The sequence below is a fragment of the Ochotona princeps genome, chromosome 11 (assembly GCF_030435755.1).
Source record: "Ochotona princeps isolate mOchPri1 chromosome 11, mOchPri1.hap1, whole genome shotgun sequence".
In the NCBI taxonomy this organism is placed as follows: domain Eukaryota; kingdom Metazoa; phylum Chordata; class Mammalia; order Lagomorpha; family Ochotonidae; genus Ochotona; species Ochotona princeps.
Genome location: NC_080842.1, coordinates 43067396 through 43087661, shown reverse-complemented (window position 1 = coordinate 43087661; position 20266 = coordinate 43067396). Strand labels below are relative to the sequence as shown.

Below are 20266 nucleotides of genomic sequence, written 5' to 3'. Positions count from 1 at the left end.
GAGAGGCGTTGTCTCCTTGAGGGCTGGGATTTCCCTGGTGAGTGAGCAAGTCCACGGGGTGGGACGGATGGGCATAGGGACCAAGACTGGCCGTCCACCATGGGAGATATCCAAGTGGATTCCTGTTGGAAACTAGGACCAGTGGGGTGAGCTTAAGCATTTAAACTTACTAATCTGTTACCATTTGTGGACTGACAGTCTAATTTTGGTTGAAAAGATGGGCCCTTCTGTCTGGTTTCATTGATCCACTTTCTGGAAACTTCTAGAAATCATAATGATGCAGTTAGGGAGAGGAAATAGGGAAAGAGGGATTGGGGGAGAAGTCCATTTGTATTCTCTGAATAATTATTAGCATTATTTCTCATGTTCCAACACCAGAGAGTCATTCTTCCATCAAGACAGAGCTGTATCACACCCATGAGCTGGTACAAGACTGAAAGAAACAAAGGCTAGTTAGACGTCCAAGGTTGGTGTTTGGGGAACATGGAAAAAGGAATGAGGCAAGTGGAATCTGGAACAATTGGTAGAGACTTTGCAAAGACATGATCAACTTCTGAGCTGAATCTTGAAGGGTGGGTGGAATAGCCTTGGGAAACCAATCTAGAAATATGAGTCTTTGGCACAGAAACAGCAGGATTGCCAGCGAATAAACATAAGGAAATGACATCACAGGGAAGCAGTCAGCCAGATCTAGAAAGTAGGTCACTCTGAGGGACAATTTACTGCTTCTGTAGCAAGCCAGTGGTGTGGAAAGAGGTGATGGTACATCCAGGTTGAATGTAGGATTAATTTAGATTTTAAAAGATCCACTGTGTCGCAGTGTTCCAGAATTTCCTCCCCTATTCCTCCCTGCCTCTTTTCTTTCCTCCACTCTATGTTTGACAAGTATTGGTTCTGTTTTTATTATGTGGCAGACATTGGGGTTGGGCAGCTGTCAGTGTGGATCCTGTCCTTAGAATTGTCTCTCAGGTGGGATGAACCTTTCATTTTTGTGTGCCTGCCCTTGTTGCTGCTGTCTTGGCTGGCACCCTCATGAATGAAAGCCCAGCCAAAGCCATGGCTCTAATTTCATGCCTGTTTTAGCACTGTAAAGCTAACGTAAAAGGTAGAAGGAAGCACGAGGGAGAGGCTCCAAGACATTGATCTGGGCAATGATTTCTTGGACAAACCTCAAAAAATACAGATGGCAACAGCAAAAATAGACAAATGGGGTTGTATTTGTTTCCTCAACACTGTTTATTGAAAAGGCTGACTTTAAGTTATAAATAATTCTGTGACTTGGCAGATTATAAAAGAAAAGTTAAAGTTTGGAATAGGGACTAAGGTTTACAGTAGGTCTGCCATACAGCAAATCTAAAATTTGAAAGCGTAAATGTGCACTCATCTATGCAATGATCTTATCCAGCTGTACCTCTAAAGCTGTCCAACAATAGTCCCCCAACTCCACACACAAAACCAATACCCTATTGTGCCTCTTCCTGTCTACTTGTTACACTCAGTACACTGTATCTTCCATCTTCTGGTTAACTACCTTCAAACAAACCCCTTAACTGGCTTGAAACAATCATTTGTTATTGTTAAAGGGGTTGATGGGTTCAGCTGAATCGCAATTATTTTGGGCTTTATGAAGTTGCAATCAGGTATTAACTGTGCGTGAATTAACCTTCTTTACTCAAATGTCTTTCTGCCATGGAATGCTTAGGGTAACTGGGAGTCAAGCCAAACACCTTTCTGTCCTTGTGACTTGCCCACATGATTAGCTCAGGCTTGCCTACAGTATGACAGACTTTTTAATGTGATGGCTACCTTCATTCACAACACACAGTTCAAGATACCCAGGCATAAGCAGTGTAGCTTTTCATGACAATCTCCAAGCCCCACATATCAATGCTGCAATGCTCTCTCTATTGGTTAAAGCAGTCATAGTTAACTCAGATTCCAAAAGCTAGAAGAAGAACCTTCAACTCTCTAAGTACTTTTTATGTACTAAGAGGTAAGAGATGGATGGTTTTACACAGCATGTTTCTATATTGTGAGTTAATTTCTCTGCCATTAAAAACTGCCCTCAGTCCACCCTACAAGTTGTGTTGGAGCATAGCAGATTATTTTCTCCCCTTAGGCAAGGAGAGCTGGAAGAGCAGGAGTAGAATGACAACTTTTAGCAAGAAAGGGAAAAATCTCAGACCTCAGCTGCTCTATGGGCACAAGCGTCCTTCAGCTGTAATTTCTAAAAATCGAAGATGAATGTCTGTAACTCGCTCTCTGGGGAGCATTCTTGGCTCCTGCATCTGAGCTTTCTCATTGCGCACTGGCGGCCTGGCACCCTGAACTCTGCTCTATCTAACTAGACTGTGGCCAGGATTTTCACCTCGTGGTTTATGTGAATTTTTAACCTCTGCTGTTACTGCCTCAAGTGACTCTTGGCGGCCTGCCTGGCCATCCAAGGTGAGACCCAAGGTACCAATGATTTTTTATTTATTTTTTTTTTTTTTGTGCTCTGGTTATGAGATTGAATACCTTTTGTGTGGTCTCCCTGACTTTGCCCTATAAGCTCAATGATTTTTAGTGGGTGTTTTTGCAAAAGTACATGATTCTTTTGCAAAAGTACATGTGAAATAAATTTCACATTACAGTAGAAAACCCTGAACATCTTCTCCTTTGAAACAAACAAGGCTCCTTGGAGAGGAGCCAATTTCACCCTTGGGATCATATTTTAGATTGACTTGGGACATTTATTGCCTGAAAGCAAAGCTGCTTTAGAGATGCTGGAGAAAGACCAGCTGAAAGGGGCAATCTTTTGGGTTCAGTTGTGATAACCTTGAGCATTAGAAAATGAAGCAAAAATTGTGATTAAGATATTAATTAAAATGTTTGGTGTTATGAAAAAAGTTAATGTTATCCAAATAATGATAGCAATGAAAATATTCTTTTCAAATAGTAACTGTTATATTTGGTTGTATTTTTTTTAATGAGTGATATGTCATTTATATTTAATGACAGGAAGAGCTTCTGGACTGCAAATACACGCATACTTATAGGCAGATAAAATACATGTCAGCTAATGACTGAGAATGTTTCATATCCTGGCGTGTGGAATGTCCTTGTCCATATGACAAGGGAAGAATCCCCGTTACTTACTAAATTATTAATAGAGGCCTCAAGCATTTCAAATTCAGTAACATTTTCATTGCCTACATTTTCTAGAATTTTCAGGCAATAGCAAGACATGAAAGTGTCAGTTTGAAAAAATATACTAAGGTTGGTGCAATTTTATAGTTGTAAGTGTTGCCTTCAAATTCTCATGAATACGGAATTCTCAAGCATCAGAAAGATGGTACTCTTTTCCTTGATTGGTGTACCAGTTTAAGTAACCTCTTCCAACATGTCTGTGGCCTGCCACTTATTCGATGACACGTTAATCTCGTTTGAAGAACTAATGGCATGCATCAAAACTTCTTAAGACGTAAGAGTGCTTTTTCTTTTCTCATCTTGGGTCTGAAAGTACTTGGCTAGAGTGGATTTTTGCCTTTTAAATAGGCTAGAAATGTGAGTACACCTTTTTTGCACGCATTTGCTGTTCAGTGGCTTTAACAATTATTTATTATTCTTGGTTTCTCCCTTGATTTCCCCCTCACCCAGCACTGTCACTGAAAAGACCTTACCAAAGTTTTCCTGGGAGAGAGACAGAGCCCCAGACCTCACACCCTGGATCATTCTAGAGGACTTGGGGTGGGACTGGGGAGGGGCAGGGCGTGGATCTGAAAATCCAAAGTGTTTTTGAACCTAAAGAGATTTTAAGATACAACATTCAAAAGGCAGTGCATAGTTGGCACTTATTTCTCTTCTGGGTGTATATACTGTCTTGTATTTTGATCTTGCATCCATTAGCCCAGGTATTTAATGGTTTTAGAAATACATCAAGGTAGATTGTGTAAGAGACTAAAAAAAAAGGTTTCTTTGGCTACTATATGCAGATGTAGCATTGCTAGACTGATTTAAAAAATGTATTTGAGTTACCCTGCTAAAGAAAGTAAAAAAGATTATCTTAATGAAAAGTGAAACATTTCTCAGAGGTCATATAACTAGAGACATACTGAAATGAATGGAATTAAGAGAAGAATAAAAGTGGGACAAAGAAACTCTATAGAATTTAAATAGCTTAAATATTTTTTAGATTTATTTTTATTTCAGTCAGATATTCAGGGAGGAGGAGAGACAGAAAGGAAGATTTCTGTCCGATGATTCATTCCTCATGTGGCCACAGTGGTTGGTGCTGAGCTAATCTGAAGCCAGGAGTCAGGAGCCTGTTCCGGTTTTCCCGTGTGGGTGCAGGGTTCCAAAGTTTTGGGCCATCCTTCACTGCTTTCCCAGGACACAAGCAGGGAGCTGGATGGGAAGCAGGGCTGGGATTAGAACCAGCACCCATATGGAATCCTGGCGCATTCAAGGCGAGGACTTAAGCCGGTAGGCTACCACATTGGGTCCCTGATAATTTAACTTTGAAGGCAGTTTGGGAACAAACTTCAAGGTGCGTTATCTTGAAAGTCAGGAAGCATCAGTTCTTAAATCTCACTCACATGAGCAATATCAGCAAAGCTTACAACAGGCATATTGTGCAGGGTTTTAAAAATTCATTTTTATAAGAATCCAGGGGCTTACTGAGAAATAGAGCTGCTTAACAGCAACACCTCTGATGTTTATGCTGTGCTACCAGAAGCTTTCTTTAGAAGTCTGGACCAAAAGGAAAATATTAAAAATTGTATAAATGCTTTTTCCTTGTACTAGTTGAAAAGAAAGTACATTTTCTTGTTATGAAATATCTGCTAAGTGTAAGGTGACTTTCACAGTCTGGATTCCATGTGGGGACTGAAGTTCACTTAGGAGTTGGAAGTTTGCCACTTAAGAGCCTAGTAGGTCTCAATCAAGTTATGTGAACCTTCTGCTTTCACAAACACAGAGCACAGTGGAGACCCAGTGGAAGGAGGAGTGGCTGTCTCTGCAGGTGTGGAATGCTTGGTTAAGAAAGACTTACAGAAGAGATAACCTGCAAATTTAGTCTTGAAAGAAGAGTAGATAATTCCAGGTCGATAAGCTAGGGTAGCTGAAAGGTCAAATGTGCAGTCTGGAAATCCAGGCACAAAGCAGATAGAAATATGTGCCAAGGCCAAGTGGAATGGCATACTCCAATGTGTCTCTAGCTGCAAGCAGTGTGGTACCACTGGCTTAAACTCTGGCAGTCAGGAATGGAGCAGCGTCCAGTAAATTACAAGTTGGATGACGAGCAAAGCCAGTTCGTAGATGTCATTGGTTGCTATGCTGAAGAGTTTGCTCAGGCATTCATTTATTCAGTAAATGCATGTATTGGAAACTGAAAAATTTCAGACTGTATGTGTTTATTCTCATGGAGTTTATAGTATGAGAAAACAAGATGTTAAATGATAATCATACAAATCATTTTATGTAATTTTATCTGTGATAAGCTAACTTATGTTCAGAGCAATGCTAAATAATCATACAGTTGATAATAGGGAACTTTAACTTTAGTCTGGGGTCCCAGAAGTTTTTGCTGAGGGAGCAACAAAAAAAACTCAGATACAAGTATGAGCAAGCCAGCTAAAAGAGGGCTTATTTAGGTGGGGTTGAAAGAGCTGCTTGGACATAAGCAATAGAGGCAATGACCTGGATACAGGTTTCATGTGCAGCTTTAGAAAGGCCTTGTCTTCCTCACAGCAAGCTCCTCCAAGCGATGGTCAGTGACTCCACTCCATTCTCTCTTCAGTGCAATGGCAGACTTTAGCACTCCGTTCTTTAACTTGAGCCAGTAAAGGTCACCAGTAACCTCCAATTGCTGCTCACCATGGAATCAGGAGTCTTCATCAGTGGAAACCTTTACAGCGTTTGGCACTGTTTAGCTACTCCCTATCTTTAGACATCATACTTGCATGAAGTTTTTATTCTCTCTGTAACATTAACATAAGACTTTGGGGGTTAATGTCTGTGCCATTTGGAGAGACAAATCTAATTCAAACTAACACTGGTCTTTTAGAAGGCAAGCAGAAAAAAAGTGGCAGGAAGAGAAAAAGGAAAATGTCAGAGGAGTATAAAGACAATGGATCCCAGCTCATAAGAGCTCAGCTTGGAGTGTCACATCAAGGAACGGTGGTTAGTCAGGGATAACGGCAGAACACCTTTCTCTTCTACAGAAAAGATTTCTCTTCTAAAAGTTTTTAATTTACATTTCCTTTTAGGAAATGGTTCTTCTTCTCTTTTAACATGATGTTCTAAAAAATATTTAGAATTTCCTTGAACCCTTCCAATTTTGCAGTTTTACTATCAGCTTTCAGAACACCGTGCCAGTCTTTGTGCAGAACTCAATTCACATCTGTTCAGCATTTTTACACAAGTACTTCGTGTTACCAAAAACGTCCCTGGAGTTCCTCTGATAGCAAGGTGAGATCCTTGTTTTGGTTGCAGTAGAGCTTTTCCTCACAGAGAGAACCACTCCCACCAGGCTGCTATGGGTCTGCATCTCCGTATGCAACTTAAAATCATCTTCTAAACACAACAGATCCTCTGAATATTCATTGCAGTCTCCATCACTGCACTGTTCTTGTGTTCTTAGTGAATGGGTTGATGTGGAAGTTCTTGTAAAATAAAAATAAAGCTTTGCTATTAGAATTGTCTTCACCATATTTTCCTCATTTTGTACTGAGACACTGAGAAACAGATTTATCACCATAGGATTTTAACAACTGTGCTTGGCTTTTAGTTTTCCTGGGATCATAATCTTCAAGTGGATGTACAGACCTCACATTTGTCTCAGCTTTCATCTGGCTGGAATCCATGTCATCTCCTTGAGGATTTTGTTGTTAAAGTCTTAAGTGGTGACCTGGAAAGGAATACCTTTTTGAGCTGTGTCTATTCCCTGAAAGAAAGCATCATATTCTCCTTTTAGTCTGAGTCTATTTCATGGCAGTCACCCTCCTCAGGATCTGCGGGAACTCCAGCATTTGAAAATATGAGGTCTTTAAGTGAGCAATGCCACTCTACTGCTTGGGGCTGAGGAGTTATGTCATAATCATAATGGAATGTACTTGAAACCTCACCACTCACAGGACTGCCACCCAGCGAGCTGGGCAACGCTAGTGGATTTTCAAATCTATGGGTATCAGAGACACTTTCCAGATGAGTGTTACCCAAACCAGAGTCTGGACAGGAAATCGAAAGTTTTTTGAAATGATCTTTGTGATTCTCATAGTTCCTCAGAAACTTTTGGGAGGTGGTGGTATCCTCAAGACTTCCTTCTGATATAATATTTTCCCCACTAACTCCTGAGTTCTTGTCCTGCAGGGACCCACTGACCCCACAGCATTCCTCCCCATGTGTTTCCTCTTTAGCCACATCTCTTGCACCTTCTGAGCTTGTTGAACTGAGAGTGAACAAAGATCCTTCATCAGAGTCATAGTCACTTTCTAAATTGTACTGAGGGTCAAAATGAGCATATTTTTGCATTGGCTCCTCATTGGCAGGAGTGACACCCTGGTCATAGCCCCATCTTTGAGGAAAGTCGGGAGGGTCTGTGCCTTCTGGGTCACCGTGGGTGACCCCACTGTAATAGAGTGGAAGATCTGCTTTGGCACCAGCCCCTGCAACCTGGATCTGCTGTGTGCTCAGCCAGTTCCTGTCAGAGCTCAGTTGCGTTTCCTTAGAGAATTCCACTGGAAAGCCTGGGATTCCTGAAGGTAACTGTTCAGTACTTCCCGTCTCCTGATTCTCCCCAGTCCTCTGGGCATTGGTGTGTGTGAGCATTTGAGAGGCAGTAACTGGCTTTTCTTTTGAGAGTGGCTGGCCAGATTCATTCACATCATGAGTGGAGCTGGATAGCACTTGTGATGTGCCAGCTACTGAAGCGTTGCCCACCGAGCGCCCCGTGGGCAGACACTCCTGGGCCACACTTTCGTGGTTGAAATCCCCAGGAAAATCATTCGCGTAGACGGGCTGTGGTGCTCCTGAGGTGACTTGCTGATTGATGTCCCGGGAGACACTGCCAGTCAGAAGCATCCTGTCATATGTATGTCCGGCCCTGGTGTTGCTATCCCCATGTGGTTCTGAGCTCCGCCAGTTGCTCCTCCCTAGGGTTCTGTCAGGAAGGACGGTGAGGTATGTGTTTGGCTCTGTTTCCAAGAAATCTTCCTGGTTCTCATAGAGGTTTGGATTGTGAACCGATTGCTGCCGCTCCATCCTGGAGTGCTGCATGTCCCTGGCAGCCACTGCGTCGTCATAGAAACCCTCATTCGTGTAGGTACTGGCTGGGCCGGGGCTCCTGTTCCGGCATCCTTGTAGCCGCAGTTTGTCAACATAGGGCCTCGTGAGGGCCCCCAGAATGAAAGCCACGACAAACGTGATGAACACCGACAGGCACACGGCCAGGACCAGGTCCTGGTGCTCCTCATTCTCCTCCTGTCTGTCAGAGGCCTGCACGTCCCGGGCGGCCCTAACCCTTCTGGGCGGCCATTTCCGCTCCTCGCTGACGCCAGAGCTCTGGTGCGCATGTCTGCCGGGAGTGGGACGAGGCATGCGCCTTCCTCGCGGCTCCACTCGGCGCCCTTGTTGGTGTTTCACTTGATGGAGTTCCGTGGGAAGAAGGAGCGGCACCGTGGAAGTCCGGCCTTGAGGCGTCTCCCCAGGCGTCTCCCCAGGCGCCTCCTCAGTTCCTGCAAGTGTGGGAGGAAAACACACAGGTGAGCAGACCTTGAGTTTCCAAAATGTGTATCGGGGAACCTTGTAAAGTCCATGGGCTTTCGTTCCCTCGTTCCTTCGCGTCCACTGCCCTCGCTGTGTACGCAAAGATGCTGGGCTCTGTGTGTGCCCGGCTGCCACATGTGGCTTTTGTGAGGGAGCAAAACACGTGTGTCTGCCAGCATGCAGACCTCACTCTCCATGGATTTTTTTCTGGCCCTGAAAAAGCAAAGCCATGTTTTCTACTTTTGGGTAGTCCTGAATGGAGCAGAGGCGAAGACTCGTTTGTAAAAAGAGGTTTTTGTTGTTGTTTTTTTCCTAATTAGGAATTTGAAATTTAACCAAGATATCTAATAGTGAAAACCAAAAAGTGGAAAACCTTCCCAGAACGTCCAACATCAATAACAGTTTCTAGAACTCTGGGAGAGGGGTGAGAAACAAATCAAAGGAGAATAACACTTTTGAAATGAGTGGGTTTGCTTTGCATGTAGGTGGGATCACATTTATGGATGGTGAGCAGTCATTTAAAGTAATGATGTTTCTGTTTTTAAAGATAATTTGTTTCATCACTTGCTGCTAAGGATAGGAATAAAATGCTGACATGTTGGGGCATCAGGGTAAAATTGCCTCTTAGCAAAATTTCTTTTTTGAACTTAATCCAGTTGTTTTTTAGTAACTTGGTCTGGTTATGTGAAGAAAATCGTTTGTGACCTAAGGAAAGCAGCAAGGTACCAATGACTGTGGAATTACCTAGTGTCACAGGAGCTAACCCAAGGGCCCAGCACACCTGCTTTAAGTGGGAGTACTGGTGTTTCAAATGTGGCACATGTTTGTGGATGTACGTCTTACAGTTCGAATGAAAGGACTCAGAAAGAGGAGGAGCCACTGATTTACCTGTAGATTTGCTGCAAATCACACTCCACTTTTCCCTCCAGGATTCGGAGAGGGAATTTTGGAAGAGGGTCACACTCTGATCACACTGCCACAGGTTGTTAGCCAAGTCAACATTCAGCTGGGGGAGTTGCAGAGCCATGACCATCATGGGTAGGACAGTGGTCAGAGCGTTGTTGCTGAGGTCTAAGACCTGTTAAAGAAGAAACAGATTGAGGAGTCTCTGGGAATAAAGACGTTTAGAGGCAAGATAAATGAGTTACAGAAAGCTATTGTTTACATTTCTATGGAGGTATTATATAAGGGCGATTTTAAAAGCTGAAGGAAAAAAGTTAATAAGAAGATATATTTATTTTGGTGCAAAATAATTTTGAAATCCATGCATTGTTTTGTTGGAATACACTCATTTACCATGAACTTTTGGACTACCCTGTTGCAATTTTAGCATTGGTCTGAGAGTCAGAATGCTGGATTTAAGTTGCTGCCTTTCCCCCTAACACCCTGAGTCTTGGTAAATTGTGTATCCTTATGAGATTCTAAGGGCTGTTAAAAGGATACATTGTATGTGCAAGTTTTAAAGTATGGTTCCTATATTAGGTGTTCTGTCATTTTCCCTTACTTGTTTCTATGAGTCATAATTTGTATAGTTGAATAAAACCTACACTTGGGTGTGATCAAGACCAAGAATGGGATAACAGGTCTAGAATTTCTGGAAACTCTGTGACCTTGAAAGTGTGCAAGATATAGGATGTTGAAACACAGAACACAGAAGAATTGTGGTTGCCCAGAAGTAGCAAAGTGTTTTTTTTTTCTTTTTGCATCCAATATTCTATCAAAGGTTGTCATGTATTTGTTTGCATCCACAACTATTCAGTATATACAGAATGATGATTACTTCCTCTAGTCTAACGAGAAACAAAAGGGAAATCCAGGGAACAGAAGGGCTTCATGGTTCTGGAGATGCAGAACAGAGACTGCTGGCGTTGGACGCAGCAGAAACAGGTGGCTGTTGGGAAGTATGGCTGCTGTTTCTCTGGGTGCCACTGTTGGATATCAGGAACTCTCCTGGGAGCTTGAATATGTTTTTGCTAGCCCTTCCAACAACTTCATTTTCCTTCTTTTCACAGATGAGGAAACTTGGCTAAAACCGTATTAGTATAGCCCACATTAGGCTCTAGCATGGGGGCCTGGTACACAACAGGTTCTTAATATATGTTTGACAGGAATGGTAGAATTAGATCTGATCTGGTTCTCAGCTGAGTGTCTGCACTGCACGAGAGTGAAGGAAGCATCGGTTGAGGAAGCCTGGAATATGTGGCACCAGAGTGGGGGGCATGGAGTTTGCAGAGGTGTGTAAGAGGGGTTATTAGGAGGAGAACAATCATAAAAGAGAAAATGCAATCCTTCCTTTAAAACAAAAATAGGACTATGGATGGAAACCAGAAATGCTGAATGTTATCAAGGCTTAAAAAAAAAAAAGAAAAATCAGCATTAACATTTTGGGTTGTATAAAGTTGCAAGAGATGATACTGTGACTTTAGAAGCACAGCTTTTTGTGGAGTTCAGGTAGTGAGGGTGATCTTTCCAGTATTGAGTAGCCAACAATCCTCACTCTTGAAGGAATGAAGCAAAAAATAGAAAGTAGGAGAGTTTGGATAGGGAAGAACAAACACTGTGCTTGGGCCTTGCCTTGCCCAAGAGAAGTGGATTCCTTAGGAACCTCAGAGCTCTAGCTACAAATTGAAATATTCTGATGATTTTCTGGCAGTCATTTTATTTTTAGTGCATAGTGACATTTTTTTTTTCAACCCAACATCTTATTATGTTACAAATTGTAGAACTGAAAACAAAACCGGAGGAAAGATAGATTAATGAAATGATTCAGGAGGAATAATTTCCGAGAAAGGATGAAATTTCTTAGTCCAATTTGGCTAAAGGAGTAGCCATCTACTAGCATTTGAAAGGGTGTTTGTCACGGAAACACTGGAAGAAGCATGTAATACTGCTGCACAAATTACTGTATCTAGGAAGAGTGGGACAATTAGGAAAAGAAATGCTAATTTGAGATGTCAGTGAAACTTATTTCATTCCTTTTAAGCTCAGTAATGAATTTATGCTTTGAAAAAGCTCTCCATTTTTTAAAAGATTCCCACATGGGAAGGAACATAGAATAGTGCAAATATTAAATTCATCTCCTAGAAAAAAACAACATCCATTTTGATATTTGGCTTTCTGATACCAAATATGTTCATTATATTCCAAGACTAGTTCTTAGAGTTCTCGCCAGCCATGTAGAGTGGATCATAAAGAAAGAGAAATTGCATGATTCTGGGCACTTGCACTTGAAATTTATAGCTGTTTTTAAAACACTCTCAGAGCTGATTTTTGGTTTTGCCTCTTGCATCTATTCCCTGGAAACTGCAGAAGTCTCATATGGCATGATAAAAGAGCAAATAAAATTTTAAGAAACATAGGGCAAGTGACATATACAAATACAGTCAGTATGTGGTATCCCAAATGGGATTTCAGACAAATTTCAACCTACTTATGGTGAACCAAGGAGTACTTCCATCTGCTGTAATCACTACTGTGGCAGACAGACTCAAGCATCCAGTTACCTCCCTGGGAGTACACATGCCATAGAACATTCTCTTCCCCTTGGGTGTGGACAAGACCAGGGATTAGCCTCCTGCCAACAGACTCCTGCAAAAGCAGTAAGATGTCTCTTTGTGATGCATTGCACTAAAATGACAATGATCCTGCCATGCTGTGTCCCTGGTTGGCCCCAGAGCAATCTGCCACATTGGAAAAGACCACAGGGCACAAAAGTGAGGATCTTATTGGTCTAACAGCCAGATAGGGAACTGAGTCCTGCACTCAACTGAGAAGGCCTGGAGGGGAGTCCTTTGCCAGCTGGGCAGACAACACACCAGCCTTGCTAACACTCTGACTGCGGCCTCTTAAGAGGCCGTGAAGCAAAGGCTCCAGCTAAGCCAGGTCTGGATTCTTGACTGATAGAAATTATGGCATAATTTATGTTTGTGTGGTTTTAAGTAACTGGATTTATAGTAATTTTTTCAAAGCAGTAGATAAATAAACCCCCATCCATGCTCATCATTTGTTCATTCATCCCTTTGTTTATGTGACAAGTATTTTAAACATGTATTAGATGCTGGGTGCTTACTCAGCACTGGAAAGTGAAACAGAGTTGCTAGGAGCCCTCACAGAGCTTACTGTTTAGTAGAAGAGCTCAGGAGGCAGAGGTGCCAACAGCCAAGACTTAAGATGAAATGCTGTCAGTTAGGGATGTTGAGGCAACAGGTAGAGCGTGTGCTAAGTGTGTCGAAGTGGGACTTGATTCATTCTGAAGCCCAGGGAAGGCCTCCTTGAGGAGGTGATATTTAAACAAAAGCTGGAGGAATTAGTTGGTGCTAGGCCAAGGGTCATCATGAGGAGGGCTTGTGGTGACAAGAGCGGCAGGAAAGAAGGGAGCAGAGGGAGAGTGGCTCCAAGTGAGGCTGACAGGCAGACGGGAACCAGGCCCTGGCTGTGAGCTCCTGGAAGAGTTCCAGCTGAGGAATGGCGTCATCAGATGTGTATGTTAGGAAAGCAGACTCACTGTGAGCACGTTAGAATTTCTATATGCGGTGTACTCTGACAAAGAGCTTACAAAATTCCCTGTACTACCCTGGGCACCTTACATCTGTTGAAGCACTTCTCATCAAACTCTAGGAGATGACACTACTAAGGCACCCCATGGACCCAGGGGTGTTCCAGTTTGCCTAAAAACCCTGAGACCTCTGGTCTTACACTTTAAGGAGGTGGTCTTACAACTCAGATTTAATTTCTTGCCAAGTGGTAAATGGAAACTGGGAATGTGATTTAGTTTGATTTAGAAAAAATAATGTTGCCAGTTCTTGCTACTGAGTAGTATTTTTTTAGTTCAATTCATGTCCATTACTGTGGCCTTTTAAGTTTTAGGCAAGGAAAGATACTTAAATTCTTTATGGGATCTTAAAATACACTTAGTTTTTTTTTATTAATAACTAGTACAGCTGGACACAAAGGAACTCTGCAATGGACATATTCTCCTCATGTCACTGATAATATGTTTGATGCTTGAAATATTACATAAATAGTTTTAGAACCTGTAGGTTTTTTACGTCCTTGAAGGCATCAGGATGTATTTTGAATATCTTGTTGCTCTTTAAGTAGAGGTTCTTCAGTTGCAGGCAGTTGTGGAAATCAGAAAACCCAATTTGCAATATCCTGTTGAATGAAAGATCCAGACTCTGCAGTGACTTCAATTTCCATAATCCTGTTGAAAGTAGAAAGTAAAATACATCATAAACTGGTGCTATTTACTGCAGCATTGATTGTAATGGTAAAAAAAATAGAGACAACATTAATGGTTCTGCATTGGGAAAAGTGTTAAAGCATGGTTTATTAAAATTGTGCCATACCAGGTAGTCTTAGTGCAGATCAGCAGGAAGGAGAACGCTGCAGGGCTCTATGGAGCTTAATTCCAGTGGTCTGTGGAAAAAGCGCATATGCCAACACACAGCAATATTCTGAGTGAGCAGAAGAAAGGTTCAGAAGAAGACAGCAAACTGTTGGAAACAGTTACACTTTGGAGTAGGCTGGTCAAGGCAGATGGGCAGGGATGTGTGAAGAAACTGTTTTTTTATGTGTGCACTGATTGGGGCATGTTTGGATGTCCCCCAAAATTCATGTGTTGGAAGATTGGTTCCCAGGCTAATGGAGTTGGGAGGCAGCATGGAATTTTTGGAAGATAGGGCCTCATGGGATGTCAGTTGGTCAGTGGAAGACATCCCCTCCAAAGGGATTAGGGCCTTTCTTGTGGGGCAATCTTGAGTTCTAAGGGTTTGATAAAAGCCTGAGATTGGGAAGGCAACATGGGGTAGCAGGTTAAGCCTCTGATTGTGTGCTGGCATCCCATATGGGCACCCATTCAAATCCTAGATATTCATTTCTGATCCACTTTCTTCCTTGGAAGGCAGCAAAGGATGGCCCAAATCCTTGGACAATTTCACCTACATGGAACACCCAGAAGAAGGTTCTGGCTCCTGGGTTTGGTCTGGCCCTGGCCTGGCTGTTGCAGCCATTTGGAGAGTGAATCAATGGATGGAAGATCTGTCTTGTCTTCTCTCTCTGTGCCTTTCAAGTAAAAAGAAAATTTAAAAATTAAAAGAAATAAAAAGCCTGAGACTGGTTGCAGGCAGTTTCTGGCTTCCTGCATCAGGATGTGATCTTTTGTCCCAGGGACTCTTCCCCTGCCACCTGCTAAGACGTGATACAGCTGAGAGGGGCCTCCCTGAGAGCATAGCTGACTGTAGGCATCCGAGTCCTGGAGTCACCAGGACCATGAGCTAGATTAACTGCTTCGCTTCCTAAGTAGCTTATCTCAGGTATTTTATAAGGAAAAGTTGACCAACACGAGACTCATTTGAATTCTTTCTTTCAATGAGCATGTGCTATTTTTAAATTATAAACAGTGATTAAAACTCTACTCTTGATTAAAGTCAATATTTGATTACACTGTGGGAAAAACTGAATAATGTTATGTTAATAGAGAAAAAAGTTGTTGTGATGCTTTGCTACATGGATGAATTCTTCAAGTTTTGAGATTTTTTATTTTATAGTCATATCTTTTATTGTATTTTCTTAGTTTCTGATATTGTGGCTATTTTATAGGCCTTATTGTATTTTCTATGGTAATTAAGTTAGAGCTAGATTTTTTTCTTCAGCAACATCACTGCATTGACTTTTGTTCCTTGCTTTTGTATTTCAATTGATTCCTGAGATACCAGGAAGGTTGTTTGGCACTGAAAATAATCAAATGTTGAGCGTGAGCTGCCAGTCACAACATAATCCCAAATTTGATTTCCCATATGGGTCTCTGAAGGAAGTGCTTGCATATTTACATTTTTTTGTGCTCTGTTCTTGCATGTGGGCTGTGTCTGTAACAGCTACTACAAAGAAGAGCCCTGGTTCGTTCCATTCTAGAAGGGTTTATTCCTACTGTCTGCAAGGTACTTGTAAGTTTGATTATGCAGAGAGGTGATGATTTAATAGAAATTATTGCCCTGTTTAGATTGTCATATGGTCATTTTAGTTGTACAAATTAAGCAAGAAGCCATTAGGGCAATAAACTAACCAAAATATTAACAGTAAGGCACTTTGTACTGGGGACAAGTATAGCACAGAACCTTCACTCTTAAGGACTTGAATTTGGTCAGTGATGAGACACAGAAGAAAAGGTTGCCAGTTACACAAACTAGTCCATCACATGCAGCACCCACTATAAAATTACCACTTATTGTTTTGCCTGTATGTCCATAAGATGAACGATTCTCCTCAGGGGATCATTCACATATTTGAACACTTGCCATACCTGGTATACAGCAGACACTCAATAGACCCACGTTCACACTGCTTAGCTGCACAGAGATTTAGAAATTATTGACCCCAAACTAAAGAGGCAATACAGAAATCTGCCTTTTCTGTTCTGTTGGAAGTTCCAACTGTTAGTGACACTAGTTGGCTATAGCCAAACAAGGACTGTCTGCTTTAGATGAGAGGGGTGCACAGAATTAGCTTGTAGAAGAGTGTGATTTGTTTGTATTCACGTTTCTATGAAAAATGGAAAAGATCATTATGTGCTTGCAAAACTTGGAGAGAATAAATGCTGATATTCAGCTGGCATAAGAGTAAGAAATATTTCTTTGTTGGCTTATAAAAAGCCATTGCCCAAGTCCTGTGTGTTGCCCCACTGCCCTGGATCATGTTTATTCCCACAGCCTTAATCCTCAGGATGTTGATGCAGTGTTGTAGCCAGGAGTTGTCTAACTGGAGGCTGGGGGTTGGAGGTTAATTGTTAAATATTTTGAATATAACCCTTGGATGAAAGATGTTGCTCTGTAGAGAACAATTCTATTATATGTTGCAATCTGCAAACACAAGGGGCTATGAAAGAAAATGAGATAAAGAGACCAGCGTGAAAGCAGCTGTAGCTTTCTGAACATTTTCACGGTACCTACTTGTTCCATGCAGAGATGTGAAATGAAGGTTCCTAAAGTATCTTAGTGTTTAATTGAATTGCGTAAATACCACAGGAGCTCAGTGGAGGGAAAGATCATGGCTAGCTTTGAAGTGAGGGAAAGGATTATTATTATTTTAAAGATTTTTTTTCAATGGAAAGTCAGATTTACAGAGAGGAGAGACAGAGAGGAAAGATCTTCTATCTGCCGTCCCATTCCCCAAGTGACTGTAACGGCCAGAACTGAGCTGATCAGAAGCCAGGAGCCAGGAGCTTCTTCTGGGTCTCCCCATGGGTACAGGGTCATAAGACCTTGGGCCTTCCTGCACTGATTTCCCAGACCACAAGCATGGAGCTGGATGGGAAGAGGAGGGCAGCTGCGATGTGAACCAGGGCCCACATAGGATCCTGATGTATGCCAAGTGAGGATGTTAGCCCTTAGGCTATCACATTGGGCCCAGGAAGGAGTTATTTTTAAACTATATTATATTGTTGTTAGCTCTGAGCATTTCAGAGATTATCTCCTTTTAGTGTTCACAAAGCCCTTGGGGGTATCACTATTTTATAAATGAAAAAAAAATTAAAAAAACCAACCTGGGCTTAGCTAAGTTAAGGACTTGTTTAACATGGTAGGTAGAGCAAGAATAAAGTCTCACAAAAAAAGCTGGGCTTTGAGCTTGAGGTTAGAAAAAGAAAAAGGCTGAGAGGAGGACTCTGGGTAGAAGGATGGCCTGGGCCGTGGCACACACAGTGTTTGCTGAAGGTATTGGGGGTTGTTTAGTTATTTTGCATCAAGGGGCTAGTTCAGGTTCTGGCTACAGATCTGATACTGAGTTTTATTGTATCCTTGTGACTTTTTTTATGTGAGTCAGGGAATGCCACTTAAGGTTTTCAGGCCTTGATTATCTCCCTAAAATTGGTGTCTCACAATTGACAACTTTGCTTATTATGCTCTTGAAGCCTTTTGAGCTCAAGGGAAGCCAGGTCCAGTGGTCTGGATTATTGATCAGGAAATATTCAACCTCCTGGGGATGGAATTTACTTCCTCACCCCACTGAATTAAGTCTGACTACGTGGCTTGCAGTGGCCGATGGAATATCAGCACAACTGTTAGCACGGATTCAGAATGTGTGTACGTGACAAGACTTGGTCTGCTGGCTCGTGCCAGAGCCTCAGAAGAAGCCTGGACTGGCTGGCCATCTGGCCCAAAGGAGGGACATGTGGAACAGACTTGTACCAAATGGTCACCTCAAGTTACAAAAGATCCAGTCTGTAGAGGGGTAACGGTTAACTGTGTAAGAGTAGGATTAGAATTGCCCTTGGCTGCTGAAAGGTTTTTCTTATTTGAACAATCTGTTGTTAGGTGAGATCAGCCTCAGGTCACTGCAAGTGAATGATGTTTGACCAAGTGTTGTAAGTGCTGATGTATTACCCATGATGGGACGATGTCAGGATGAAGATGAAGATGGAAACTGGACGGCTAGCATCAGATCTGATTTACCAGTTCTGGTCAGTAAAAAACCCAGGGCATACACCCTGTGACCCTGATGCAGGTGGGCCTGGGGTGTTCTGAGTTCAAGGTTTCCTGAGAAGAGGTCCTAATAAAGTAATCTGACCTCACCGAAGTCCAGAGCTCAACTGCACACCATGTTCTGATACCCACACAGCAAATTCCAGTTGGAATAAAGGGTAATCTGCCTGAAAAAGTCTGGCATTTTCGTTATGTTTGGAGTAGGAACATATGCAAAGAAGAGCTTGGTGGAGTTGTACCTAGGAGAAGCTGTTTTCTGAGAATGCAAAGAAAAAATTGCAACTTAATAATAATAAGGAATCTAACTAAAAAATTTAAATTGAGTATGTTAGGGACTCTATATAAAGGAACAGAGATAAGAGTAAGAGCAGATTTCTTACTGGAATAGTGAAAATTAAATACAGTGGACTAGCAACGTAAAAGTTAGAATTCTTTGTTAAGTAGGAATATATTTTTTAAATGAAATGTAAATAAAGACCTTTTTCAGATTACTAAGACTTGAAAGAACTCATCAGCAGTAGGTCCAAACTAGGAATGTTAAAGGAAGTCCTTTAATTGGAAGAAAAATGAAAACATATGGAAGTCTGGATCTACACAAAAGAATACAGAGTTCTAGAAATGGTAACTGTGTGAGTTAACGCAGGTTTTTTTTCTTATTTAAATGTCTTTCAAAGGTAATCAAACATTTAAAGTAAAAATAGGAGAAATGTTCTGTGCAATTTATAACACATAAATGTATGCCAACACTTGCACTAAGTTCAGAAGAAGAAAATGGAATAATACTGTTATAAGGTTCTTACGTTATCAGCAAACAGTGTAATATCACATCGGAATGGACTGTGATATTAGGATATGTGTTAGAGACTCCAAAAGCAACCCATCACATGGTAACAAGCCGCAGAGAAGTATAGCTAATTATAGCCTAGTAATGGGATAAACTAGGTTCAGTTAAAAGGTAGAAAAAGTTAAAATAGTTAACGCAATTTGTTTTAAAGGAGAAAATGAGGAAGAGGAGAAGGAAAAGCAGAGGGAACAAATGGAAGAATTTATGGAGATTGGCAGATTTGAACTATAACCTCCCAAGGAAAAGGCAAGGACTTTTCAGTATGTAGAAAAAAGCAAGACAATTATATATCTAAAAAAAGGACCATTACTCATGAAATCACATGGAGGTTAACTATTAAAAGGACAGAAAAAGGCAGACTTTTAAACAGATGTTGGAACAATTGGACATCTATGTGCAAAAGAAGAAAATAAAAGAACCTGGATCCATACCTTTTATGTAAAAGTTAAAACAAATCTAAAAGTAGTGCTTACAAATTATGGCACTTCTCTTCAGACCATAGATGGTCTCCCCAAGAAACTGTTGAATTTGTCTGAACAATACGATGCTGGACTCTATGCTTGGTATATGTTTGCAACGAAAGAATCTTGACTTAATTTGAACTGTAATACTACAACAAGGTGGAGGAATCCACCATGGGGGGAGGGCACGGAGAGGGGTTGGGGGAATCCCAGAGCCTATGAAACTGTGTCACATAATGCAACGTAATAAATAATTAAAAAAATTCCGGCACTTCTAAAAGAAAACCTGAAATTTGTGAGACTCTGGGTCAGGCAAAATGTTTTAGGTATGATAGCAAAATATAATCAGTCAAAAGTAATTAAATTTGATTTTAAAATAGAAAACATCTGTTCTTCAAGAGAACTGGGAAGAGAATGAAAAGACAAACCACAGAGTGGACAAGAAAAATCTTTGTGAAGGATTTATCTTATAATCAGCATATCTATTTTTAAAAGTCTCAAAACTCAGCAAAGGTAAAACACATAATCCAATTTTAAAATAAGGATTTGATGACACTTCAGCAAAGGAACGTGAGTAAGTCACACGAAAAGATGCTCAGCCTTGTTAGAGAACATGCAGACTGAAACCGCAAGGAGACAGCACTGCTCATCTGTTAATTCCAATGACCGAGATGTGAGGACATTGAGAATGTGGAGGAACCACGTTACAGCCACTTTGGAAACAGCTTGATAGTTTCCTA

At 41.4% G+C, this 20266-nt stretch overlaps 1 protein-coding gene across 2 annotated transcripts in view; it reads right to left on the bottom strand.

Annotated features, from left to right (window-relative positions):
* Positions 1 to 6339: 6339 nt before the first annotated feature.
* The window catches only part of LRRC66 (leucine rich repeat containing 66), a 29005-nt gene continuing 15078 nt past the window's right edge, over positions 6340 to 20266 (bottom strand). For both annotated transcript variants that reach the window (XM_058670107.1, XM_004579305.2), the window contains 3 exons: positions 13779 to 13948; positions 9634 to 9823; positions 6340 to 8714 (listed from right to left, as the gene is read on the bottom strand). In XM_058670107.1, the coding sequence (XP_058526090.1) occupies positions 6952 to 8714; positions 9634 to 9823; positions 13779 to 13948 (2123 nt within the window). In that variant the 3' untranslated portion in view covers positions 6340 to 6951. The remainder of the gene's footprint in view (positions 8715 to 9633; positions 9824 to 13778; positions 13949 to 20266) is intronic.